The sequence below is a fragment of the Plectropomus leopardus genome, chromosome 16 (assembly GCF_008729295.1).
Source record: "Plectropomus leopardus isolate mb chromosome 16, YSFRI_Pleo_2.0, whole genome shotgun sequence".
In the NCBI taxonomy this organism is placed as follows: domain Eukaryota; kingdom Metazoa; phylum Chordata; class Actinopteri; order Perciformes; family Serranidae; genus Plectropomus; species Plectropomus leopardus.
In genome coordinates this window covers 30044070-30071955 of record NC_056478.1, presented here as the reverse complement: position 1 = coordinate 30071955, position 27886 = coordinate 30044070, and the positions used below count along the sequence as shown (strand labels likewise).

General features: G+C 37.9%; 1 protein-coding gene across 1 annotated transcript in view; it reads left to right on the top strand.

Annotated features, from left to right (window-relative positions):
* Positions 1-27886, top strand: part of snap25a (synaptosome associated protein 25a) — a 50758-nt gene that overhangs the window by 8255 nt on the left and 14617 nt on the right. Inside the window, exons 2-4 of the mRNA XM_042503251.1 lie at positions 16030-16173; positions 19765-19806; positions 24456-24504. Coding sequence (XP_042359185.1) covers positions 16102-16173; positions 19765-19806; positions 24456-24504 — 163 coding nt within the window. The 5' untranslated portion in view covers positions 16030-16101. The remainder of the gene's footprint in view (positions 1-16029; positions 16174-19764; positions 19807-24455; positions 24505-27886) is intronic.

Genomic DNA, 27886 nt, shown 5'->3' with positions numbered 1-27886 from the left:
ATATATCAGAAATACCTTTGCTAATGTGTGCCCAATAATACGTTTTAGCTCTCAGATTTTACTATGAGCAAGCTAATATTTCAGAGTAGAGTCACTTGTATGTGTGTGTGCATAGAATATGATACTCTATTTTAACATTGATCTTCAAACATATCACTTTCACAACTTTATTGTGAACCATGCCTGTGCAGCTAAAGCTTCCATTTCCAGCATAAAAGAACGTATAGCCATCTTATTCCTGCATCAGCGAACCATAAAGTCACCAATTAATCTGCTCAGCTCGACATGAATATGCCCCCTGCCCCCTGCATTACATGGCAGTGTGTGCTCAGGTGCGGGCACAATGGCACTGTATCAGTCTTGTGCAAACATGACACAGTGTGGAGTGCACAGATGGTTTCATTGAGGGATCAGTGGAGTGTAATGTGGTGGGTTTTGGTGAAGCTGTTGCTGTAGGTCTGTGTGTTGGTAATTTATGATGCTGCAGTGCAGCTGACCAGGGCTGTTGGTGCAGGTCAGCCTCTGCAATGCTTCTATAGCAACCTCAAACAGAAGGGGCTGTAAAGGACAGAGAGGATATTTGACACATTGATTCAGGTTTTAACTGCATTATATAGAACACATTACAATGTCAGGACTGCACGCATTTAAGAGCCTAATGGCATGCATGGTGTGATGTATAATGCATCTGCTTTGCTTTGACTTTGTTTTTAGCCTTACAGTCGCTGCCTGTTGGCTTTCATTCTATAATTGATCATTTATTCTACTTAGAATGCATCCATAGCATACTAGCATTAATGTCAGTGTATACAGTGTATGTAATATCTCAAAATGCCTTATGGGGAATACACAGTATCAATATTATTGATTTCTTTTGACTGACCTTCACACTAGGTGGTCAAAAATGCCCCCTGCAGCATTTAATGTAGACATTAAATTATATATATATAATATATGTTTTTTTTTTTTTTTTTTTTTTTTAAGGCAACAAACGGCAAAATGTGCCTCTCTTTCAATGCTTCTACATAGTAAACTAAGCATTTTTGGATTTTGGACCAAATTCAGAATAAGACAATATGCTTGGGCCGTATCACAGTATTATGGTATAGCAGCATATTCAGATATCTGTCATAAATACAGGTGCTCCTCTTTCTGTTAAACTCATTGTAATAGTGCACAGCATGCACCACCCGTGGTGCTGCCTAGCGGCTGACACGCATGGGAGCTCGTTTGTGTGTGGTTTGCCCGTTTTGTTTGATTTTTGTTTCATCACCACTGGAGCTTAGTCTCCGGTCTCGACTGGTGGAACAGGAGGCTGAGCTGAAAGACACAGCGACACCTAGCGGTGGAGGGAGAAGTTACAGGACTGTAGACAGCCGGTGGCCAGCAGGCAGAGAGAGAATGCTGGGAATAACAGCATGTTTTTACATCTAACTTGGTGAATTTAGGATTTATTTGGACTAAACTAGAGTTTGTGATTGTTGGAACAGTCGACTTACTATCTAGAATGCTAACAAGAGTAACCAAGACGGTTAGCATGAGTTTTATTTAGTTTCCTTTGAGTTTGAATGAAGTGTGTTTTATGATGAGTTAACAAGGCAATTAAGCCTCATCAGTCTACTGTGACAGAGAGAAAGTTAAATACAAAACGTGTACAGTTGTATTCCTCAGTTTAATAAGAGAAATAGGTGTGAGAAATTTACTTTTATCAACATTTTGAGGGTTTCTATTGTGTATTTATTAGTCTGAAAGACTGAAACTAAGTAGCACATTCGCCGTTGAGGGTGTGTTAGCACACACCAAGTGAAAACAGTTTTTCCATACGCTGGTGAATTTTGAAATCTGGCTCTATTTACTTTCATAACATGTCTATGCTCAGACTATTGGAGAGAAAATATGAGCAAATTTGTTTGTATTTAATTTGATAAAGTGTTTCCATTGCAGTTTTGCGAAATGTGGCTTTTTGGAATCACTGGAAACGACACCTCATGTGAGCATAAAAACTTTTTTTGCGATAAATGGGACTTTTTTCGAAATGGACATGTTTCCATTATGGTTTTTTTTTATGTTTTTATTGGTTTATTTGACAGAAACAATGCAATGAACATAGTAACAAGTTCAAGAACAACGTTGTTATGTCTTCAGTTTCAATAGCGCAATTTGCCAACACCCCTCAGCCCAGTGCTCAGAACCTCCCTCCCCAGAGACACGTTTATTACCTTGAGGCTATCACAGGTGACATTTGGCAAGCAAAGCATGTAGGGAGGGGTGCTTGCAGGCTGTCAGTAAAACTGAAAAGAGAAAGAGTGGTTTCAGATGGGGGGTGGCTGCAGCTCGGATGAACATATGACCAACAATTAACCAGGCAATTTCTGTACAGGCCTCTGCAGCCTGTTCCAAATAAGAAGCACAACCTCTCATGTTTAACGATGCTTTAAATGTCAGGATGGAGAGATAAGACCGCTCTCTGGGTGAAAAATGCAGCAGATGTCCTTTTTAATATCTGCCTGTTCACACAAACGCAAAATTCCTGATGTTTTGGTGATGCTATATGGAGAACTGAAACTGATAAAATCAAAAATAAATAACTTTTTGCCTGTTGGTTGATTGCCATCCTCATGGCCTGCCCCCTCATTTTGCGTAATGAGGTGAAAATGCATGTGTAAATGTCAGTGGAAAAGAGGGAGGTAAATACGTCTGAGGAAATAAATGGAGGGGGACTTAAATAGGGAAAATAATACATAAATAAATCCAGAAACGATTACACAAATAAATAAATGAATAAATTAAATAAATGAATGAATAAATATGTGAAATGTAAAATAAAATGGGAAGTTTATATGCAAAGTGGAAAATGATACATAAAAAAATAGGCAAATAAATATGAAAATGAATAAACTGATAAATAAAATGGAAAAATAAATGGGAAATTAAATAAATATTGTCATTTTTGGCAGTCATTTATTTATTGACACGTATTTATTTATTTATTCTTTGATTTTGTCAGTTTCAGTCCTTCATAATGCTACTGTAACACATCGTTAAGGCCTAATCTGACGTCTTTGATTCGTCCTTTGGTCAGCTGTTTAAGTGAATTTGTACAGTTGGGGATGATGACACAAGAAGAAAGAATTCCATTCAGTGATCCTGAGATTTATTTCACTGTCGAACAGTAAATGAGTCTGTTCTTCAGCCTCGGCCACGGGCCTTGGTCGCCAGGCCACTGCAGTGCCACACAAGAGCCTGTTCAATATCTGAGAGGTCATAAAAACAAAGACATTAAAAAGCAATTAGGTGCAGCCAGAGGATGAGAAATACCTTCTGACAGAATACGCTCATCGTAAAAATACCTCATTTCGCTTCTGCTGCTGTCTTTATCTGCTCCAGAAGAACTGTAGTATATATAATTAAGTTTTGTGAATATGGAATATGCTTAATTAACATTTTATCTGTATGTAGTACAAATGATATCAATGTTTTTTAATGAGACACCTGGACATTTAGACTTTTTTTCTGGTGACCAAACCAGGTATTTTTTAACAAGACGTCGGGTTATTTAGGAGACATTTTTTTATAAACAAAACCAGGTATTTTTAATGAGACATCAGGACATTTAGCAGGTGTTTTTCAGGTGATAAATCCAGGTGTTCTAAATGAGACATCTGGAAATTTGGCAGTTTCGAGTAAGAATTCAGGAAATTCAGTAGATGTTTGCTTGTGACAAAAGCAGGTATTTTTAATGAGAAATCAGAATATTTAGCAGGCGTCTTTCTGGTGACAAATCCAGGTACTTTTAACAAAATGTTGAGACATTCAGGGCAGTACATGAGTAAAAATACCTAATTACCTTCCATCACTGCCTGTTAGCAACCACCTTTTTTATAGTCATAGCTTGTAGGTTCACAGCGGGTTATTTACTGACGTATTTTATGTCCTACAAAAGAACGTAAAAGCCAGTTTGTGTTAACCACAGACCTTATTTCAGGCTTCTAACCAAAAACTTACTTAAAAATACCCCTTTGACTTTAACAGGAGGGAAACGAAGGTGCTGAAATGCATTTTCAGATTTTAGGACTCATTTCCGCACCACTATATACAAAGTCAGCAATGATTGTTTGCCCATCTGGAGAGACCAGGACTAAACTGCTCTGTCACTGTGCTGAATACTGATTTACAGCCTTATTTCCTTATTTTTATTTTGTTTACTTTCTTTTCTTCACTTCTTTGTACAGAACAGCTGCATCAAAAAAGCACCTCAGTCTGCACCACTGAGATGCTCTTGTCTGTCCGTCTATTGTCCCCTCTGCTGTGCTCGTCCCTTGTTTCCACGGAGCAGGGCGCTGGCTGATAAGGAGCCATGCAGCAGGAGAGGTGCTGCACGATAACTGGCCAACTGCACAGCAGTTTTTACACCCTTTATTGTCCTCACCAAGAAAAAAAAAGAGAGAATTTCTCATTTTATGAGAAAGAGAAAAAGACGTAATACTATGAGAATTAAGACATAATTTATTGATTATAAACTTGTGCTATTTCAAGAAAAAGATATTATAAACATATTACGAGAAAAGGTCATTATTTAATCAGAATAAAGTCATGCTATTTAAAAAAAATGTCATAACATTACAAGAAAAAGATTCAACTTAATGAAAATAAAGACATACTATTTCAAGAAAAAAATGTGATATGAGAAAAAGACGCAATTAAAGAAGAATTAAGTTGTACTATTTGAAGAAAAAACACATTAGAAGAATAAAATCATAATTTAATGCGAATTATGCAAAAGTTTTACTATTTCAATAAGAGGTACTATTATGATAATACAGTTGAAATGTAATGAGAATAAAGTGGTACTATTTCAAGAAAAAAACATAATATGAGATTATGTAATTTAACAAGACAAAAGTCATACCCTTTTATTTTAAGGAAAAGACATGTCGAGTAAAAGAGAAAGTGAAGTTTCGAGAATAAAGTTGTAATTTAATAAGACTCAAGTCATAGTCAAGTAATATTACTAAAAAAGTTGTAACTTAATGAGAATGTAGTCCTATTATTTCAAGAAAATATGTCATAGTATGGGAAAAAGTCATAACTGAATGAGAATAAAGGTGTACTATTTTAAGAAAAAGATGTAATATTTAAGACAAATGTCAAAATTATTAAGAATGAAGTTGTAATATTTCAAAGAAAAGATGTAATATTGGGAAAAAGTTCTAATTTATTAAGAACAAAGACACTGTACTATTTTAAGAAATAGATTAAATTTAACAAGAATAAAGTTGTAATATAATGAGAATAAAGTTGTACTGTTTCAAGAAAGAAACGTAAAATTGCCGGACAGATAATTTTTTCGAGAATCAAGTCATACTTTTTTAAGAAAAAAATTTAATATTATGAGAAAAAAATAATAATAAATAAAGTATTATTTTAAATAAAAGAGGTAATATTACAAAAAAAGTTGTAACTTGATGAAAATAAATGTGCACTATTTGAAGAAAAAGATGTAATATTATGAGAGAAAGTCATAATTTAATGAGAATAAATGTGCGCTATTTGAAGAAAAGATGTAATATTAAGAGAATAAAGTCATAATTTAACATACACACACACACGGGCCATCATCGGGGTGTTCAGAGTGAGTGACTCTGGAGCAGCTGAGTTTATGAGACGAGGTGTGTGACTGTAACTTCTGTCGTCCCACAACACACTGACTTTCCACAATGATGAAAAACTGATCAAAACCTGCAACAGTGTCTTAAAGCACCATTTACAGTACCAACAGCTGACTTCTCTGCGCTGCTTTAAATAGCATGGTGAACTGCCACAGGCACAGATTGTCTTGTATGATTTACTCATGTGTTGTATAACAGGCCCTGTAGGATGCTATGAAGTGATTACGTTTGTATCTCCGTACATGGCGAGCACAGTATGTGGGGTCCTCACCTACCCAGTGGTTATGGCGTTGATTATACAGTAGAGAATTTATTCATCCGTGCCTCCATAATCTGAAGCTGTCTCTCAGTGTTATTCCTGCCGAGCGTGAAAGACTTCTTCGGCCTCTATCCTCATTTAAAATCCTCCGAAACAGAACGACAAAAAAAAAAAAAAAAAAAAAAAATCTGTCATAAAACATAATGTTTCAGGCAAATGTTCTGTCAAGACACCATGATGTTATCTTGCCGGCTTGCCGCGAGGACTGATGATCATTACTCAGCCTCTATGAGCAATAATCATCACTCTAATGCTGTATGTTTATATCCAGATACTATATTTTGAAAAAATGCATTGTTTCTCATTTACTGTAATGCAAATATGCAGATGGATTCATGGACTGTATGCAGATCTGGTTTTCTCATGTGCGTTTATGCAAATAGTTTGTCATTTTTTTGGCTGATGGTCTTTATTTGTTTTTCTTAACATACTGTTCTTTTTAGGGACACAGTTAATGATTGTTGTCATTATCAATTAACCCTTTGAAGTCTGGATTGACATCAGTTTTCTTGCGCTTACGCCTTTTTGCAAGTTTGAGATAATCAGTTTGGTTTCTTTAGAAATCACGAGAAAAAACAACAACTTTGCATTTCAAATAATTTAAAAAATGACTAAATGGTGACAAGAAAAAAAAGAGGGGAGGATTGTTAGAAAATTATCTGAAATTTTGAGGATTTTATATTCAAAATTATGTTACAGAAAGAAGTACAATAAATAAAATATAAAATTAAATTAATATTTTTTCAGAAAGTTTTAACTTCATTTTCTTCACTTTTGCAATTTTTTTTTTTGCAAAACATTTCTTACCAAGTTGCTCATTGCCTGTTTTTCCATATTTTTGAAAGAAATTGCATGATATTTCTTCAAGTTCAAAAGGTTAAATCTGTGTTTCAGTGTCTGACGCTCCTCTAAAGGCCACAGAGGAGGCAACAGAAAGTCAGGTGCTTGAGTGGCTTGAGTGTAATGATGCTGGGCCTCCGGCTCTGTAGCCATGTGTCTCTGAGGTGTGGATGCTTACAGATGAATAAGTGATGGGGTCCTGGTCTTGTGCAGTCAATAATGCATGGCGGTGGGATGTCGCCGTGGCACTTAATGCTGCCTCTTGTGTGCACACACGGCTCCAGCTGTAGTGACACTTGGACTTGTTGTGTAATGTTACATCACTGCTGTTATTATCCAGACTCGCCGTGGTTCCTGCAGGGCCAGTGCCATGTCATTGGCATGGTGATGATGAGTTCAACCTCTATGTGAAGGTTTTGGGTTAGAAGAAGCATTTAATAATAGTCATAATAGTAATAATAGTAATCATATTAATAATTGTAATAATTTCAAGTTTATTTGTCTCATGCACTATCGTACAAGTACAATGCACAGTGAAATGCTTAATTACCTGAACCCGTTAAGACCACATACAATACACATTAACAATAACGAAAAAATAAGAACTAAAATAAAATTAATAATGATAATGATGATAATAATAATAATAATGACAATGACAATAATAATAACTGTAATTAGAAGATATATAATATAATATAACCTGCAATATTTTACAGTTTAATTGTTCCTTGCAGCCCCCAAAAATGGCTGCTGAGGAATTGTAAACCGTATTAAATATAATTTTTACATTCACCATTTCCTGTGAAGACAAATCATAATTCAGCAGTGTTAATTTCAGAAGAACCACCTGTTGCACTTTAGTGCTTTTGTCAGCGCGGACCTCTGTATGGAGCGATAACAGTGACGAGCCGTAGTAACCCTCACAATTAAGTCCTTTTACGTAATAAGATTTATTTTCACGAGGGCGATTCACATAGCCAGATGGCTAGTTGTAAAGTAGCGTGCCTGAAGATAACCTTTAAATCCAGTTACTGTAGTGTGAAGGCAGTGCAGCTCTGGATCTGTGTGCATCATCTCCTGTTTTTGCAGAGGAGCAGGAAATAAGACGCTGTTTCATCTCTCAGCTTTGATAGATGTTTATAAAACGCCTGGCTGTATCAATCACACTGGAGTGACTCCATGATTTCATTTTCTTTCAAAGATCTTTTATTTTAAAAGACAAAGACGAGTGTTTGATGCAGGGAGAGAGAGAGAGAGACGCAGCGTCTGAAATTGAGAGGCGAACAAAATGGCATCCACACACTCAGAGCAAAAAGGAGAGAGACCCAGCGCAACAACGGCTAACGTTACCTACAAGTTGCAATAATGTTTGAAGAAAACATTTTAATCTAATGTTCAAAGAGCGTTTTAAGGATATTTATCTTTTTCAAATAATGTTCCTGTAAGGTTAAATGCTGACTCAGATGTAACTCTAAATGTTATTACTGCAACATTCTGAGGATGTTTGGGTGATGTAGCAGATCAGAGGATGTTCTTTTTATAAAATGTTCCCACAATGTTACATGAGAACAGAGGAAGATTCAAAGCAACATTCAGAAAACATTATTGAAGACTGAGATTACAGACACGATACGATACGATACGATACAATACGGTACGGTACAATACAATATGATACGATACGATTGCTGCTGGAAATGTCACTAAAACATTGCAGTGGTTGCATTGTGCCATTCTCAGAACATTTTTAGAACCAAAGCTTGCTAGCTGGGGACACACATGCAGTGTGCAGAAAACAAAGATCTCTCGTCTCATCAGAGCTCCACAGTATCTCACCTTCATGTTCATTTTATGTCTTACAGCCTTAAATATTCCCACAGGAAGTTTCGGATAACACTAAACTATGCAAAGGACGATGATGTAGCCCCAGGGTTCTCAAACTTAATATTCAAAGGTCTGCAACGATTGATGATAGCAAATGACTTTTATGAAACTTGTTTATAACTGAATTTCTCTCTCATTCTCATCTCACTCCTTTCTGTCGAGCAGAGCCTCAACTATCTCACTGAAGCACTTCTTAACTACCTTTGCATCAGAAAAGTACTTTTTGTTTTTTTACCAGAGATCTCACAAATAACTTGTTCGTTGAGTTATAGGAAGATTTTAACAGTCAGAGTTTTGCAACCCAGCCCCGTATAAAAGGAAGAAAATGGATGAGTAGAAGTTTCGCTGTCGTCACCTCTGTGTTGCTGTTGGAAATATCTGCTTTGTATTATAGTGGCGTTTAACATTTCTGCTCTTCACAACTCCTGCTGTCGCTGTGCAAATCAAACACATGGGCTTTGCACTGGATTGGAGCAAAATTGCATCATATATCTCTGTTCTCTGTTATTTTCTCTGTTTCTGTTAATCACTTGCACAAGCTGCTTAAGAACAAATGTGTTCGTACGAGTGATTCTTGCTAAAACCTTTATCACCTGGAGCGACTTCATTTTTTGTGCTCAGGTGTTCAGATGTCTTTCACAGGCATTTAAACCTGTGAAACCTGAGGATATCTCTCCAAAACATGGAGAAAACATAATGAGCTACTTGGCAAGAAAAAAGAAGTAAAAGATGACATGAGAGTGAACTGAAAATCAGCTGTGGGAGATTATTAGATATTATCAAAAAAATATTTTTGTAATTATATGTTCAAAATTATGTAACATAGGAAAAAATATCTGTATACATACTTATTCAGTTTTGCTTTTTACTTTCTCGTTCTTAATATTACTAATTTCTTGCTATTTTTACTTAAATTCAGACAACTTTTTTTTCTCTTTTGCTTATTTAAAAAAAAAAATTCTTGCAACTTTTAACTAATTTCTTGCTAAATTTCAGCCATTTCTTTTTATATTGCTCATTGCCTTCTTTCCATGTTTTTGGAAGAAATCATGACAATGTGCTCAGGTCTCAAAGGGTTAAGACTCATTGATTCCATGAGGTAAGTTTGGACGATTGTCTTTAATCTGATATCAAGCTTTGATTTTGCTATAAATCCTATTGTAATAATTGAGGGTATGAATATTTTTTGGGGTTATGTGATACATTTGTTCTGACAGAACATGACTTGCAGTCAGATTTGATTATGTCGTAAACTGAAATACAGCTTTTATAAATATTCATTTGAGAATTAGTCAAATGCATATTGATGCACAGTTTATGTAAATGACTGAGTTGGGTAGAGATGGCAGGTGTTGTCCAGTCTGTATTTTTCTTTTTGCCACTTAAAATGTAAAAAGAGAGACGTTAATAAAAGAAGGGGGATAATTTGAAGGAGAAGAGGAGAAGAGGGATATTAAAGGAGAGAGGAGGGGAAAAAATGAGATGGAACAGTTGTTGGGGGCTGGTAATCTTCCCCAGGTAGAATGGGATTGGACAGGGTATAAAATATACCATCCCTCGGGGTGCAATGTATGGGGGAGGGAAATAAGGGCATCTTTATATCTGGTGTTACTGTTCCCATGACGTTCACACCAAAGTGTTGCTCCCGCGGCAGTAAACACGGTGGAGGATGAACGCAGAGCCACGTGTAGAAAGACGAGCGTTCTATTAAACATTCATGGAGTTATTTTTTCCTGCAGAGAGTATTGTACAGGACATGAATGCAGGTATTTAGCTCGGTGCTTAATTGCGCATCCAGTTATTCCAAATAGTGTTGATTAAGTGTGTTGGTTGAGCCAATAATTCCCCTGAAACCTGTGATAACTGCCGTGCTAGATTTTTATCACCTTTTCCAGCACCATGAATTTATGCTACTGCTAATCAGCAAAGCTCACTCTGCCTCTGTCCTCGGAGGAGCAATGCAATAAACACTGTGTGCGTGTATGTGTATCTTTGCCTGCATATAGAGGACTCAGATGAGTCGGTGTGTTTGCCGTGCTGTTGTATATTTTTAATTAGTCAGAGGATGATTTTTTTTTTACCCACCTTTTCCTCTTCTTTATTGCTTTCCTGTTGACTGGCAGTCGAAAGGTCACATGTCCGCATCATATGTAACGCATGATGACGAGCTCACAGAAACACATGATACAAAGAAGATATATGCCAGAATGCCATGATTTTAAGAATCTTTTTTTTTACCCTATATTCAGTTAAATACAGAAGACCTGCAAGATTTAATCATTTCATCCCTATTCAGGCTAGCAGAGTGCTAAACCAGAAGTTAGCTGTATGGCCTGCAGAAGTTGGTTGCTTGGCAGCACTTGTACACACGAAGTTGTCCGCCATAAGTCTCAAGTGCCCTGTGGGCCCCATAGGACAAGATCAAAGTACTTGAATACTGTGGAAATAGAGCGTTTTTTGCTTCATGCGCCACTAAGCAGCTTTGATTAGAATGAATGGGACCCCACAGTCAAAGCTGTATCCAGGTCCTTTATTACATCCAAGGCTGAAACGCTGCCAGTAACAATGTAATGTCAGAGGTGTGAGGGATGGTCGATAGGTCCAACAAACTCTGGACTTTAATACTGGAGTCAGGTGCTGAATGTGATGGATTTTTTTCTGCACCTTACCATGTGCCTCTTTTGCCCTAATCCTAACCACCCATACCAGCATAGAACTAATATTTCTTTAAGTTTTGGCAGGATATTAGCTCTACATTGCGAGCATGTGTGTTTGTTGATGTCCCAGCGTTGGTCGCCATGTGCTTGTTGTTGCCTAAACTTAACCACATGCAGCATCATCCCACCATGCGCTTGTGTTTATCATCATGGTAGCAGCATCCTGGAGTCTGAAGAGCAGACGCAGGAGGATACCTAGAGCGTTATATGTAGACGCAGAAGTCCACTGACAAAGCGGCAACATATGACGACTTGGAATGAGAACATGTTGGCTGATCCCCTTCCATGTGTTACCATTTGGAGCAAGAATCTTTTGAAGCACATGTGTGGCAGATGTTTGGTGGGGATGAAAGAATCATCCTTAAAGGATTGAGTCAGTTCAGCATCCCTTTTACTGACAGATGAACAGTTATATGTAAATCTGTAAAGATCAAGGATTGTGGGTAAAAGCATCACTGAAGTCTGACTACAAGATTAAGTTCTTATTGTTACTGATCAAAACTAGTCATCTAGTTTCATAAGTAAAGCCAATCAGTATTAGTACAAGTATTAGTTGGCGCTGGGTCCTAAAAGTGTACATGCATGGCAGTTCATGTTTTTGTCTTTAGACAATGTATTCTCATAGAACAGCTCCTGCAAACCAATATGCAGGGTTCCCACAGTCATGGAAAACCTGGAAAAGTCATGGAATAAGAAAAAAAAATTCTGGAAAAGAACATCTCAAAGTCTTAGAAATGTCCTAAAATCTGACAACTGTTCCAACATCTGAGAAATGTCCTAAAATCCCAGAAACATTCTGAAGTCTTAGAAATTTTCTAAAATCCGAGAAATGTCCCCAAATCCTCAAAACATCTATGGGGCTGCTGCGACTGGCCCCTGGCCTCCTATCATTTTGTGAAAGTGGCCTCCAAGCAAAGCAAGCAAGTGGTCTGTTCAATCAATCATTTATAACTTTATAAAAAAAACGTTTTTTCCATTCCACAAAGAACTTCAGCTGCTCCTGCATGAAAATTATCATTAAATCTTCACTCTAACTGTAATGTAATGTGACCCAAAACATGCAGGCAGCTGAATGCATTGATTATAAAAGCATGTTGTTACATAACAGCGGCTGCGACAGTATTTAGCGTCTCCTCTTGGTGAGACCTGGTGGTGAACTCGTCCCGGTGCTGCAGCAGGCAGTGCTGAGGGCAGCTCAGATGCCAAATGTGAAGCTTGTAATTGAGACGTTAAGTAAAAGGTCAGTGCGGCCAGTTAAGACTTGATTGCCTGACTTTGGTTACATAAATGGACATGCAGGCAATGCCGCCCTCTTTTCCTTAAGCGAGTCCCTCTGAGGAACGCTTATGAATGGGACTGGATTCAGACATTAGGCGCTGCACTGCACAGTCCGGTTGGAGGTTTATGTAACCCAACATGGCCGCTGCTGCTGTGGCGGAGAGCGAGAAGGAAAGGAGTGAGGAGGAGAAATGTAATCGGGGAGAGATGGAATAAACATAATGCAGAGATAGAAGTGTTTCCAGTTCATATGGAGATTTAGTGTGCACCTCTTTGGCCCTTGAAAATGGGATAATAAAAAGGAGCCCGTACGCGGAGCAGGACTTAATCATTATGATGTGTCTGCTGATCTGGGGAGCAATACATGACTGAATCCATCTGCTGAGATGAATGCAAATGAATCCATGCATCACCAGGGAGGCTTAATGACTCAGACCGTGACGTGCTGCGATATTGACGTGGTGGTGAAAAATCGCTTCATATCCTGTGTACCTGCAGCGAGCGCATGCAAGCCAGCAGATGTTACTGTGGAAGTCTGTGGACACACAAGTGGGTGGAGCAGAACAAGACCTCTGAGTATCAACCAGACTGCTGGTTCAGTCACCAGGATGAGACATGTCACTTTTACACAAAAACATGGGAAAATCGAGTCCGTGTTTAAAAATGCAGTTTCTCTTTAAGATTTCGTCTATTTTTGAGACAGTGATCACTGAGGATCATTTGATTGGGTGTGTAATTGCCATTTCGGTCAATGCTAGCGTATAGTATTGCAAAAAATAGTGGTCTTACAAAGATATTATTAAGATAAAATTACATTAAAGAAAATAAAGGTAGTAAATCTGAAGGATTCCCTGTAATCTGTATGCCCTGTAAAACAGCATTTAGGATACAGCATACTGTGGATTCATATTTCAAGGGTTGCAAAGGGACTGGAGGGTCTGTTATGGCGTGTTGTTTCTGTGTTTTTACCAGCACAGACATAGATTCAGTAGATTTGTATCTTGTGGAGTACAAAAGCTTGTCATTAGGCAGGTTTCCATTAACACTCAGATTGCGTGAACTGATACTGCAAATATAAAATACACCTAATGGAAGCATGTTAATTCAATAGAACTTATACTTATCGGAAATACGCCTTTAGGCTCTCATGAGGCGGCATTTCAGGCGATTTGAAAAAGCCATATTCTGCAAAACAGCAACTTTTTTTGTCTATTCTAGGTCACGATGCTATGGCTATGCCCTTATCAGTAGGAACTCTATCTATTCATCTACCTATCCATCAAAAAATGACAAAAAAGGAAATGACCTGGAAAACTTCTCATTAAAATGCTTACAAATTACAATAATTCATCACAAGTTCAAAATATCTAATTATAATTGGTCATAAAAAATACGTTAATACGAAAATACAGTTTTTCCCTAGCTTTTTTTTTCCACTGACATCTGATAAATTCTTGCACTTGGTGAAACATTTCTTATTAATTTGCTCATTGCCTTATTTTTCGATATTTTTGAAAGAAATCAAACCAATTTTTCCCGGTTTCACAGGGTTAAATGCTTGTGAAAGACTGAAAGATGTCTGAATGCAGCACAAGAAAACAGATGTTGATCCAGGTGTTAAAGGGTTATTTTTTTTACATAGACAGAAGTCCTTTTGTTTCCTTGAGACTGTGCATAAAAATGTTACTCCCACTGATTCATCGCTATTCGCCCCCTGGTCAGTAAAAAGGCCATTATTGTGACAGGATTACCACTTGGCAACAAAACTGTAGGAAGGAATTAGATTAAGGGGATGAAATAATTTGAATGCTAGTCTGTAAAGATGTCTTGTAGCCATATCTAATGATAATCTCAGACTCATCTGATGCATGACAAGATGTAGTTGATGATCATCTGCAGCTCCCAGTAATCCTACATCTGGAGATGCCCAACTGTAATGGCTTGTGATTCTCGCCGCTCGTGACCTACAGAAGGGGACGGAAGGATAACGGCTACAGGGCAAACAGGCTGTTTATGTCTCTCTGTGGCTAATCCTCCAAAATCCCAGTCAACCCTGTCTGAGACTGGCACTCCTCTGCAAACATCAGCTGCTCCCTTCCCTTTCATTCCCCAACAAACAAACAAACAAATGCCGCTGCAGGTTGTTAATCCTCCATTATACAGCCTGCATCCGTAAACAGACTTGGGAAATAGGAGCTCCAGTTCCTCCAGTTTCATTTGGCCCGTTTTATTGCATGTCACGCGCTTTGCCTCGCCTCATTTTTCTCCTCACCCCGCTGGAATATATTTTACATTTTGCACCTCGGGCTTTTAGTCGCAGTTGTTATCCAGGGCGACTGGGTGCCAGGAGGTGTGTATCACCTTCTCCAAGGGCATCTCAACCAGCACACGTGTGATTATGGATGTATTTAACATGAAAAGATAAACAGGAATTTACAGGATGAATTTCTCTTGATTTAGTTAGTCTGAGTGTTCCTCGAATAATTCATAACAAAATTAATGCAAGCATGTTTTTATAAAAACATTATATAAAAAGTACACTGAACTAAAATTAATCTAAGTATACCTATCATACATTATAGCAACGTACCTAAAGTGTGCAATGTTTGATGTACTAACAATGTACTTAATATTATTACTAATAATTAATATTAATACTAATTATATGTCATTGGTGCTACCAAAGACATACTAAAATACAACGAACTGTACTTGACTGCACTATTTTGAGACACTATTAACATGCACATCTTTATATTACGAATTATGTACTTTTATGAAAATGTAATTGTGTATTACAAGTGTATTAAAAGTTTAAATTTGTCACAGTCAAATTGCTGTAAAATTAAGGCCAAATTCTAACAGTAATGTACAGTTTTTTTCAAAATACAGTAAAACACATTAATTCATCCTCAGAGAGTGTTCGTGAATGGTGAAATAAGTTTTAGAGACCAAAAATGTTTTTTGTACCAGGCTGCAGACATGTTTATTTCTGTTGTAAAGTTGGGCTTTTTAACATGGGGGTCTATGGGACTGTCTCACTCTTGGTGCTAGCCTCTAGTGGCCATTAGAGGAACTTTCACATTAGCTTTGTTTTTCAGAGACAATAAATGTATGATATTGGGGATCTGATTTCCATCTTTACTACATCATAATGTTGCAACTCTTGTTTAATTTTGTTGACTGTCCAAATGCTGAAAACTAGCGTATTTATATTTTAATTTTCAAGTGACTTTTTAAGTTATTTATTTACTAAATTAACTCCCTGAGACTGTTTTTGACTAATCTGTCCTTTTCTTATGTTTTATTTCTCTTCCAGCCCTCCCCGAATTCCCACTAGGATCTTTTCTTCCCTGTTGGAGACCATCTCCACCCCCCACATCCAGCAGCCATGGCAGATGACGCGGACATGCGCAATGAGCTGTCAGACATGCAGCAACGCGCCGACCAGCTGGCCGACGAGGTGAGAACAACACGGTGCTTCATCACGGTGGTTTTAGTTTTGATAGCACACAGACGTGAATGGCACGCATGCAAAATATGCACACTGACTCACACAGACTGGACCGCAGCACATTCACATGCGAGCAAATGTGTTGCACATTTAATTCTGTCCGTAACTGCATTTGAAGACAAATTATACAGCACCATGTTATTGTCTGCCTTGGGCTTTAGCTGTTGAAAGTAGACCTGAGTAAACCTGCATCTGACTTTTCATAACACTGCATGATAACATCTTGTGTGTGTGTGTGTGTGTGTGTGTGTGTGTGTGTGTGCTTGTACATCTATCTTCATGAGGACCAGCTTGGGTTTTATAGCTCGATAGAGGACACTTTTGTGAGGACATTTTAGTTAGTTCTTATATTTGGACAGACCTTCAAAGGTGGGTTTGGTTTTAGGGTTCAGATTAAAATTGGATTAGAGTTAAATTAGGTATAAAACGCAGCTCTCTAAATGAGCACTACAGGGGGCATGGGCACACGGTGCTGGCATGGTGTTGAAAAACACAAATTCAAAAGACAGTTAATTAAAAGCCCACCATAGAAAAAATAAAAAATAAAGTGGGGTAGTGGGAGTTTCAGTTCCTGTTAACATCCTTTAGGGTCCCATGGCATTTTCCCCAGCTGCTGAATAAGATAAACCTGGTGCATGTTAAAATGACCAAAACAAATATTATTCAAAATGAATAATCAGTAACGGTAAATAAATTAACAAAGGAATGTATATTTAAAAAGAATGATCTCAAAATAAGTGCCAATGGGATTGAATTGCCCAGTATGATAAAAAAAATAGATAAATATACACCTTTGAAAGTTAATATAAAAAGTGCTTAACAAGTTCCAAGAGGGGCACTCATATAGGGTCCCATGGCCTCCCAAGTATAGAAGTACAGGGTTGTTTGTGTGTGTGTGTTTCAGTAGAGGTCAGTGACTATACCATAGACCATAATGATACTCCAAAGTAAAAGATAATTAGTTTATTCAATTTTAAGACGCATGTTAAATTTATATCATGGTAGAGAAGTGCATTTCTAAAATAGGTTATAGCATGTAGCTGTAATGCCGGGGGTGTGGGGAAGGAGCTAGTGAATGCATTATGTGAGTGTCCTCCCAAGTATAGAAGTACAGGGTTGTTTGTGTGTGTGTGTTTCAGCAGCAGTCAGTGAGAGAAAGTCTCAGTCATGGCCCAGAGCAGATAAGCCCACGCCCCTCCAGCTTCACATGTGACTCACACAGCACACAGCTGAGCAGAATATTAACCACACACACATGCGTGAATGTAGAGCATGCACAAAATGGCGGCGTGAGAATAAGTAAATAGTTTTTGTCTGCGTTACACTGACTTACACGTTCTTGACAGCACGGCAGCTCACGTAGTGTCCATTTCAGATCTCAGAGCATCATTGCAAGGGGATTCTTGTTGCTTGACTTCAGATGACAAAAGAAAAATGTAAATAAGGTAAAAAAATAAAATAAAGGAAAGTCGGAGAGAAAGAGGACTGACTACCACAAAAATGGCTGCTCATGTCAAGGCACTGCCTCATTTGATTCCTTCCCCAGACACCTTCCCCAGCACCCTGCGCTGCAGGGATCAGCCGCGCTCACAGCAAGCACAGCAAGGCAAAGCTGAGTCATTGTAGAGAGAACAAGACATCACAGAGTGCCATCCCTGCCGAGTCACCCCGGTTAGCGAGCCGTGCTCTGCAGCCACACGCTTCCTAGACAGGGAATTGGAAAGTGAATCTACATATCTTCAGCACTCAGGCTCATAAAAGACATCCAACAGTCTGGGAAAAAGGGACAGACAGGGGGATAGAAGCATGCTTTCATCACAAGGGTAGTTAATTTATTGGCAGAGCTGCTGTATTCTTGAGTAAATCACTGGGGACTTGGTAAGTTGTCTCAAATGTGCTTAAGTGCAATTTAGTTTTGATTTTAGATCCAAATCATTGTGAGCATTTAATTGACTGACAGCAAGAATAAACTCCCCAACGTTCATCCACTGTTACAGCATTATTTAACAATTCAATCATAAAAAGACTTGGCATTGTGTCTTTCTGCAAAACCACTGCAAAGTAACATTTGTACATTATTAAGTAGTGATTACATGGTAACTCTAACATTTCAACATTATTGTGGTAATATGTGGTTAGATTTAAAAACATTTGGTTATGGTTAAGAGAAGATCATCCTTTGGAATAAAATATTTGGTGGCACTATCCCTGCTAGAAATGCAGTCATGTCTCAGAACAAAAAAAAAAAAAAGAATTTCGTGGCAGTATCCCAGCTAGAAATACTGCTTGTCTTAGTAACAACAAAAACTTTTCATGGCACTATTCTGGTAGGAAACGCAGAGATGTCTCAGTAAAAACAACAGCTTAACATGGCACTTTGTCAGCTTGAAATCTAATGATGTCTCAGTAAAAACAATAGTTTTCATGGCACTATTCTTACAGGAAATGCAGCAATGTCTTGGTAAAAAAAAAAAAAAAACATTTTTTCCCAAATGGAAATGTGGCATTGTATCAAGAAAAACAAAAACTTTTTGTGGGACTATTCCATTAGGAAAAGCAGAGACATCTGCTAAGAACCAACTGTGTTTTGAGGCGCTACCCTTTCAGAAAATGAAGTGATGTCTTGCAAAAATCCAACAGCTTTTCATGGTACTTAGCTAGAAACTCAGCGATGTCTCACCATAAAACAACCACTCTTAATGGCACTACCTTGGCAGGAAATGCAGCACGTTTCGGTAAAAAACAACTGCTTTTTGTAAGACTCTCATCAGGAATAAATGCACTTTCTGAAATGCAGTGATATCTTGGTAAAAATATTCTGGCTAGAAATACAGTGTGTCAGTAAAAACAAAAACTTTTCGTGGCGCTATCTTGCCAAGAAAGTCAGTGACATCTCAGTAGATGTTAATTGCTTTTTGCAACACTATCCAGTCAAGCATCACAGCAATGTCAGCTTTTTGTGGCAGTATTCCTGGCATATATTGGCATTTCTATGCTAGAAATGCAGTGATCTCTCTGTCTTGTTTGATGCAACAGTGGCATCACTTTAGCAGGCGTCTAACCCAGTTGTTATGCAATCCATTATCCCCTCCACCTCCTGATGACAAAGTCTCCTCATATTCTACATCACTTCAGAAAAGTTGGCATACAATACATGAAATGTATAAAATGTAGCATATTCATAGTTTACAGACAGGTACAATGTCAGCATTTTTTCTCTGGTGACTGGTAAGGTCGTTCATATTCAACAATGCAGACAGTGTGAGTTCACGTTGAGTTCATGTCGATAAACGTCAGATATTGATCCTTTTTGTGTCTCGCTGATTGTTTAAATTGACTCCACTTTGAGGTGATACAAGCTCGCTTGCACTCCATTCAATGAATATACATTCTGTAGAGTTTGTGATTCTTTTTTTGTGTTACCCCAGGAAGACTATATTTATTTCTTCTCTTGATTTTCCTTCTTATGATGGCTCTAGCTGTTTGAATCTGTCCTGAAATGTGGAATGGAAATGAACTGTTTCTTTTATTTCTCCACAGTCTCTGGAGAGCACCCGTCGTATGCTGCAGCTGGTGGAAGAGGTAAGAAAAACCCATAAAACTTTATTCATGAAATTTCAGACAAAATGTGACAGCGCAAGAATGACTGTAGTGTCTCAGATACACTTAAGGAAAAGTTCTTTTGAATACAAGACAGGCTGATATACATATATTCCATCAAAATAACTGCAGAAGTGAGAATTTGCTGCAGTGAGTCCTGGACATTATCAGGGAATTTCACTGAAATATAGCTGCACAGCAATGGGTCGCGTCCAGGCATTCCTAGAGGCAAAAAGGAGATAAAACCTAATAAAAGCTACCTATGAGGAAGTCTACTGAAATAGGAAAGAAAAATAAAAAGAAAAGAAGAATAAAGGGAGGATGAAGAAGAGGAAAAGAAAGAGGAAGGAGAAAAATAAAAAATCCAGGGGATCCATCAGTAGAACTTTCGAGAGTATCGCCTAACTTTTGCGCAAATCTGTGATGGTAACCTACCTACTGTTGTTACTACCATTATCAAATTAGGAATATCCTTTGCAGATGACTTGTTAAGTGACAGGCAGATAAACTACTTTTGGGACATTGATTTGTTAAACTATTGAATCCAAATCAATATTTAGCTCTTAACACACAGGATTTCTGTGTTCTAAGTGCTTGAAGCTGTTTGTCCTGTCAGGCAGGACTGAGTGAACCATGAGTCAAAGGAGTGATGGCCTGAATAACATCATACAAAATGAATTAATGTCAAAGAGAGAGAGAATACACACACAAAGACTCAATAGATTTTAATTTGCCAATGTCATATTCCTGTCGGTCAATAATGCTGTGATAGACAGAGTGAAAGACGAAGAGAAATAGAGAAGAAAGCCTGAGTCTACAAGCAGACAGAGACGGTGGGGAGGAGGAGATAAAAAGGCGGCAGCATGGACGGCTGGGGATGGTGCAGATCTCAAGGTCACACTGATCATCCGTCAACATATCTCACCACTTGGCCCCACCCTATGACTGTACTGCAGGCAGAGAGATTGACTGTTCGCTCTATACGCCGTCATCACAAACAGCTAAACACAGGACTGCCTTTTCTACTTTGTAGATAAAACTCAATCCATATCATAGGGGTGGGGGAAAAGTATCATGATATTTCCATTGTAATATTCTATTCGTTAACCCTTATTATAACACTGCATTTTGAGGGGCATTCATAATGAATTATAATTCATTCATAATGCTTTATGATACACTCCTAAACACACAAAATGCTTCCTGGTGCACTATATTAACAGGTATAAACCATTATAGTTGTGATTTATACTCCATTATAAATGCAAAGTTTCTTATGGATGTTCTTGACTAGTTATAAACTAGAGGTTGACTGATGGAGCTTATGATGCATTATAAATACCTATACTCACCTACCACACACACATCAGCAATCAACTGTAGCGAGGACTCTGTAGTAATCAACTGTAATAAAGTGTCAGACTTTAGTCTTGTAAATGTATTTTTAAAGTATGCTAGTGTATGGTAGCCATTAATCGCTTATGATGCAGCATAGATTCTTATAAACGCATGAAAATGTGTCACTTTACTTAATAACTAAATTGTCAGTGGCTTCGGTGTAAGCAGTGCTTTTGTAGGAGATCTTGGAACACTGAGAGGAAGATGTTTCAGCAATATTTTGGATTACATAAGTGGTAGATGTTACAACTAAACACTGTCTTCACCAACAGAACAATATTTATATAGATTTATTACTCAGAGTATTCTGTTCACTCAAAATCAGCAGAACAGATTTTAGGGCTTGATTTCTCTCATTACTTCTTTGTCTTGTCTCTTCAGCCAAGTTTCTACAACGGGGGAAAATTAGGAATTAAGACCAAATTTTCTATTTAGAGCCACAGCGAAAAAAAACAGGCTAAATGTCCTTTGTCTATCTGTACCTCCATCCTGTTCCAGCACTATGGACAGCGCCGAACCAACACTCCTTTATTATAGCCACAGGCATTTGTATTATTATTATTATTATTATTATTAATTTGCATGTTTTGAACATTCCATTGAACTTGAACTTGCAATCTGATAGTTTATGAGTAAGGGTTTTAACAGACTGAGCCAGTGCGTCTGACACTTCACCTGTGTTTGACGTTGAAGATAGCTCTTTGCTTTGGACCAATGACTTTAAAATTCACCTGCTGTGAAAACGGATCAAAGTCCCAACCTGATGAAGTCCAAACCTCAATTAAAGCTGGAAGCAGCAATGACAGGGCCCTTGCACCCCCACGTATGTCGGGTTAGTCGTGAACTCAAGCTTAAGCGGTTTTTCATTTCTGTGAAGAAATGTGCCAAGGGACATAATTTACAGTTAAAATAAGGTAATAACCATAATATATCACAATATATAGTATCAAAATACTAATCATATCATTAAATGTTTAAAATGGTAATAATTTTGTGTTGTGAAAATATCATATCATGGGGCCTCTAGTGATTCACACCCTATTTTATGATATAACTCCGGATTTCTGATATCGAGTCAGGTAATGTAGGCTGAGGACCAAGGAGATAAGGAGATTATAAAACTACTTTTTTTTTTTAAATCAGTGCACAGCCTTAGGTCGCTTTGAATAAGTAAAACTCAGTTATTTTGTAGCACCATAAACCAATTCTTAAATCTGTGAATATAACCCACCATATATAATGTAACTGTGGTCTCTAATCCTTCATTTGATGCACAGGAAAGTTTCAGGAAGAATTTGCAAGCTACCTGGCAAAATGGATGAATCTGTCTACCTGATTTGAATGAACTTGCAGTGAAGCACCTCCAGTCCTGCAGGGATCATAGTTGAGAGTTTCCCCAGGGACACACTGTAATTCCACTACTTTGGGATTTCTCTTTGGACGGAGGCTTGCTGAATTACAGAATAATTTACACGCCAGAATTTCCATATTGCTCCCTCCTCGCCTCTCAAACATCAATGCGGCTTTCCCTCCAAACTGCTGAGGAGGCAGGGGGGATGTGTGCATTTGTGCATTCCAGCGTGTGCACACACTGACACACCATAATCTTATTTATGCCTATCAGGCCGAACCAGGTGCCACATCTTAGTGTGGCGATGCTGCATTTCTAAGAAGCAGAGAGGAAGAAAAGTCATGTATAAGCAAGTGTCGCTGTCCTCCACCTTCTCACACGATTTCTACAAGCATCAAAACCTGTAGCCAGCCCTGCCTATCAGTGACTAATAGCTTTACTGTTGCATTCATGCAGGTTCAGCTGCTCAGATGGTTCACACTCAAGAAGGAATTAAAATGAAAATCTGCCGGTTTAAAGAAGACCAACAGAAAATCCTTGTTTAAAAAATAGTCTTTCTTTTAGGCTACAATACCAGTACATAACCAAAAGGTAGACCCGCTGAGTCTTAAACAGAAGGGCTTTTGGAAACTTGGGTTATTAATAGTGTCATTAGTATTAGGAAATCAAATGGCAGGGTTCCTTTGCTGTCAGCATTACTATCGTAATCTCCTGGGGGCTATTTCCATGTTTCCTGCTTATGGTGTAATTCCCAAATTACCTTTGCCCCTTCCAATCAATATCAGCCTATATGCTAATGTTGGGGAGGTAAAGTATACTCATTCATTCTTTTAGGAGAAAGGAAACATCGATATTGATGTTAGATGAATCACTGTTTGGCTTTACAGAAAACATGTTAGGCTTAATCCGACTTGGTGGACGTATCTTAAAATGACTCAAAGTTCACTCACAGTTCTAATGGTTCCGAACATGTGTTTCCAGGTGTAGGTCAGTCTGTACATTTACATACACAGTTAAGGAAAGCTAGTGTCATAGCTTGATTAGGCCATTTAACTGGACTACTGTCCTTGTCCCAGTATTCAAGTACTGGGGGAGGACTGATTTATTGGTCATGTGAATGCAGCCTTCCCAAATACATGGATTAAACATGATTGCTTCAAGTCAGTCTGTCTAGGATTCTAGGATGTGTCTTGGATTTTGCAACATTTATAGGATTTTAAGATGTATCTAGAATTTTAGGACATTTCTGTGGTTTTAAGATGTTTCTAGGACTTTAGGCTGTTTCTAGAATTTTAGGACATGTCTAAGATTTATTATATTTCTAGTATTTTAGGATATTTCTAGATATTCTAACTTTAAAGGATTTCAAGACATTTCTAGGATTTTAGGACATTTCTAGGATTTTAGGACATTAGGAGCTTAGCTAGTACCTCTGTTGGGGGATGTGGGGGATCCACTTTCTTTTGATGAACCAAATCTATTTTGATGCTTTTTTATGCACTCTGGCACCTTATTTATACTAAAAGTACAAAAACAATTCCCAGTGTGAATCACTTTATATGTATTGTATTTAGAAAATGGTTTAGGGGCCAGATAAATTTGGGCTAAAGTTGAGTATCACTGCAGTAGAAGAACCAAATATCAGAGAATGCAAAACAGTAATAAAGAGCAATGAAAAAGATAATCGTTGTTGAACTCTGCACATGAAAACACTGTTTCTGGTGAAAAATGAAAATGTAAGGGGAAATTACTTATGCAGCTTGTATGTTTCTGTAGCGGCTGATGCTCTAAGCGGTTTTAGCCTCATTACTGACCTCTATTTCATTTGATTTGTCCTCCCTCCTTGTCCCCCTCCTTCTCCCTGGCTGTCTTTGGGGAATAGAGCAAAGATGCCGGCATCAGGACTTTGGTTATGCTGGACGAGCAGGGAGGTAAGTGTGTCAGAGGGGAGATGGCGGGTTTACTCAAAATGCAGAGATATAAATAACTGAGCTATTCACATTCACCAAAGCCCATATACAGAAGCTGTATTTAATTGCATAGATTATCATTTAAATACATATTAGCAGTACCACAAGAGACATTATTAATTATAGGTAGAAATGTTGGTGTTACATATTTTGGTATCAAAACACTTGTGAATGGATTGATTGTTTCATATGCAGTTGCTTGTTTTCATTTAAATGCATTTCCAAACTAATCCATTTTTTCCCTGATTTGTTTAGAGTAATAGTTTCTGATTTTGATTTAATGCATGGTTTATTTGAATGGTCAAGAGTGCCATGGGATTAACTTTGGGAACATTTTCTTTCTTTCAGCTTCCTTTAACTTTTGTTTCCTTTGGCTAACATTTTCCTTTTTTTGGGTTTTGCCAAACTGCTTTTGATTTGCCATCAGCTTTTAAAAAAATATATTTTCATTAGATCACAAATACAGCAAAAGGGAAATCGTGAAAGTGCCAAAACATTAACAGAGGAGTACTCAATGCCAGCCACTGCCAAAACCCTACAGCTCAGCATCAAATTCATTTATCATTGTCATGAATCCAGTTGGGTTAAAGTGTTTGTCCCTGTGGCAGCTGACGGCAGGTTAATTTCTAGGCTGTTCTTAGATCTGTTTGTTCTAAAATCTTCTCCAGAAGTGCTGAGGAAAAACTAATAGGATATTAAAATGATTAGAATACAGTCATGTTGGCTTCACAGACTTTGAATTTAATTATAGATATGCCTAAATCACCAGAATACATTTTTGCAATGTGTATTTCTGAAAACCATATGTTACATTTGTACAATATTATATAGCAGATACATCTCAGCAGTGTGGTTAGGTTTAGAAACAAAACTACCTGGTTATGGTTAGGAAATTATCATGTGCTAGCCTAAAATGAAAGTTTTAAGTGACACAATCCCCACCTAAAATGCACTTCATCTCTGGAAAAAACAATTGGCACAATTATAATCCGAAACTGAGGAAAAAAAATAAAAATAAAATTATAAAAAGCCCTTGTTATGACACTTAATGCTGGAAGTATATCAATGCCTCTGTAAAAATCCTTGCTTTTTGTGGCATTATTCCAGCAGGAAAGATAATGATATCTCTTTGAAAAAGAATTGCATTTTGTGGCACTCTCTAGCCTGGAAATGCAGCAATGTCTTGATAAAAAACAACCCCTTCTTATGGCACTATTAAGGCCCAAAGTGCAGCAATGTCTGTAAAATAAACCTGTTTCTATGGCACTATCCTGGTGGAAACAAGGTGATGCGTCACCTAAAAAACACTCACATTTAATGGCTAAAAAACCGACTTGATAAAACAACTGGTTTTGTTGTTTGTTGGTCTTAACAGTGATCTGCAGCTTGGCAAGTCTTGCCTCTTGATCACAAAGTCAGCTCATGTACTACAACACATGAATATGATAGCTGTGGAATGTACAAATGTAACATATACATGGATTGCAAAAACGTACAATGTCAGTATTTTGTTTTGTTGGCTGGGCTGGATATGCCATCTGTGCCATCAGTGAATACCTTCTATCATACAGCTCAGCTCTATGGTCACTTCTTAAATTAAAATAATTTGGCCAATATGCCTTTAGCTTTTTTACTGTAAAAGCTACTGGAAGCCTAAATTCCAGAACAGATGTGAGAACAACTAAACCAACCCTGCCACCCTGCCAACAGTCCAGGGGTGTAAAAAACACACAAACACAGATAATAAAAACGATCGAATTAGCTGGTAATGACAAAATATTCAATCACTCTGCTATCAACCCATATCCTGCTTTGTACAGTCCCTGGTTACATGCAGTTTGTTGATGAGCGAGCCAACTGCTCATACTAAATGACATGGTTTCAAGTGTGCAACATCAAACAGTTAATAGTGGCAGGGTGAAAATATGAGAAGGTGCCTTGTGCTTCACTCGGCTCTAGCGAGGACATGAGCCCTCAGCTCTCCCGTTGGCTGGAAGGCATGTAAACCAATTCCCCATACTGTAAGAAAGAGCTGTAATTGCACCAACACGCCTGTTCACTAAGGGGGATGAAAGCTCAGTCCCCTCTATGACCATCCATTTATCCCCCTCATCCCCAGCGTCCACGCTCCTGTGCATCCACAGGACCACCACTCCAAAAGCAATTGCAACGGCTGAGTGGACACGCAGGAGGCAGTGAGCCTGAACTGACCTCTGACCCCGCGTTATTGATTTTGTTCAGGCAAAAGAGCCTGTAGCTGTATGGCACTTGATACTTGAGACACATACTAAAGAATATAAAGTACGGATACTCAACTTGCTTTGCTTGGGGGCCACTTGTGCAAAATGTCAGGAGTCAAAGCAGCCCCATACATGTTTCGAGGATTTTAGCATTTATATATAGGATTTTAGCACACTTCTAAGATTTTAGAAGAGATAGGATCTTTGAACTTTTTAAGGCTTTAGGATGTTTCTAGGATTTTAGGACATTTTTGGATTTTAGGATGTTTCTAGGGTTTTAGGATGTTTCTAGGATTTTAGGACAATTTTGGATTTTAGGATGTTTCTAGGGTTTTAGGACAATTCTGCTTCAAAAGTGCTCCAGTTTTTATATGTTTCTATGATCTTTGGATATCAAAGGCTTTTGAGATGTTTCTAAGATTTTAGGATAGTTCTAGGTTTTTAAGTAATTTCTCAGATTTTAGCATATTTCTAGAATTTTAGGACATTTCTAGGTTTTTAGGATGTTTTTAGGATTTTAGGACATTGTGGGATTTTAAGATGCATCAGGGATGTTAGAATGTTTCTTGGATTGTAGGATGTTTTTAGGGTTTTAGGGTGTTTTTATGATTGTTTTCATGATTTTAGGACACTGTAGGATTATAGGATGTTTTTAGGATTTCAGGACACTAGGATTTTAGGATATTTCTAGGATTTGGGACATTCCTAGGATTTCAGGATGTTTCGAGGATGATAGGACATTTTTAGGATTTTTTTGACATTAGGGACGTAGTAAGGACTGTGTTGGTGGTGATCCTCCACTGGGACTTTATCGACAAATAAACTCTATTTTGATCCAGTTTAGTGCACTCGGGAACCTTATGAATACCCATTTAAGTGAATTAGAAAATGCTTGGGGGGGCATCCAGCACCCTATCGGGGGCCAAATTTGGCCCAGGAGCCGCAAGTTGAGTATCACTGGTATAAAGGATTGCTAAAAGAAAAAAAATATTTAAAAAAAAATTAGACATGGAATTTCTTTTCTTAACAGTCAGTCTCTAAAGCCGCATGCTAAATATCGTTACCCTACTTTACTCTAATAACACTGACTCAACATGGACCCT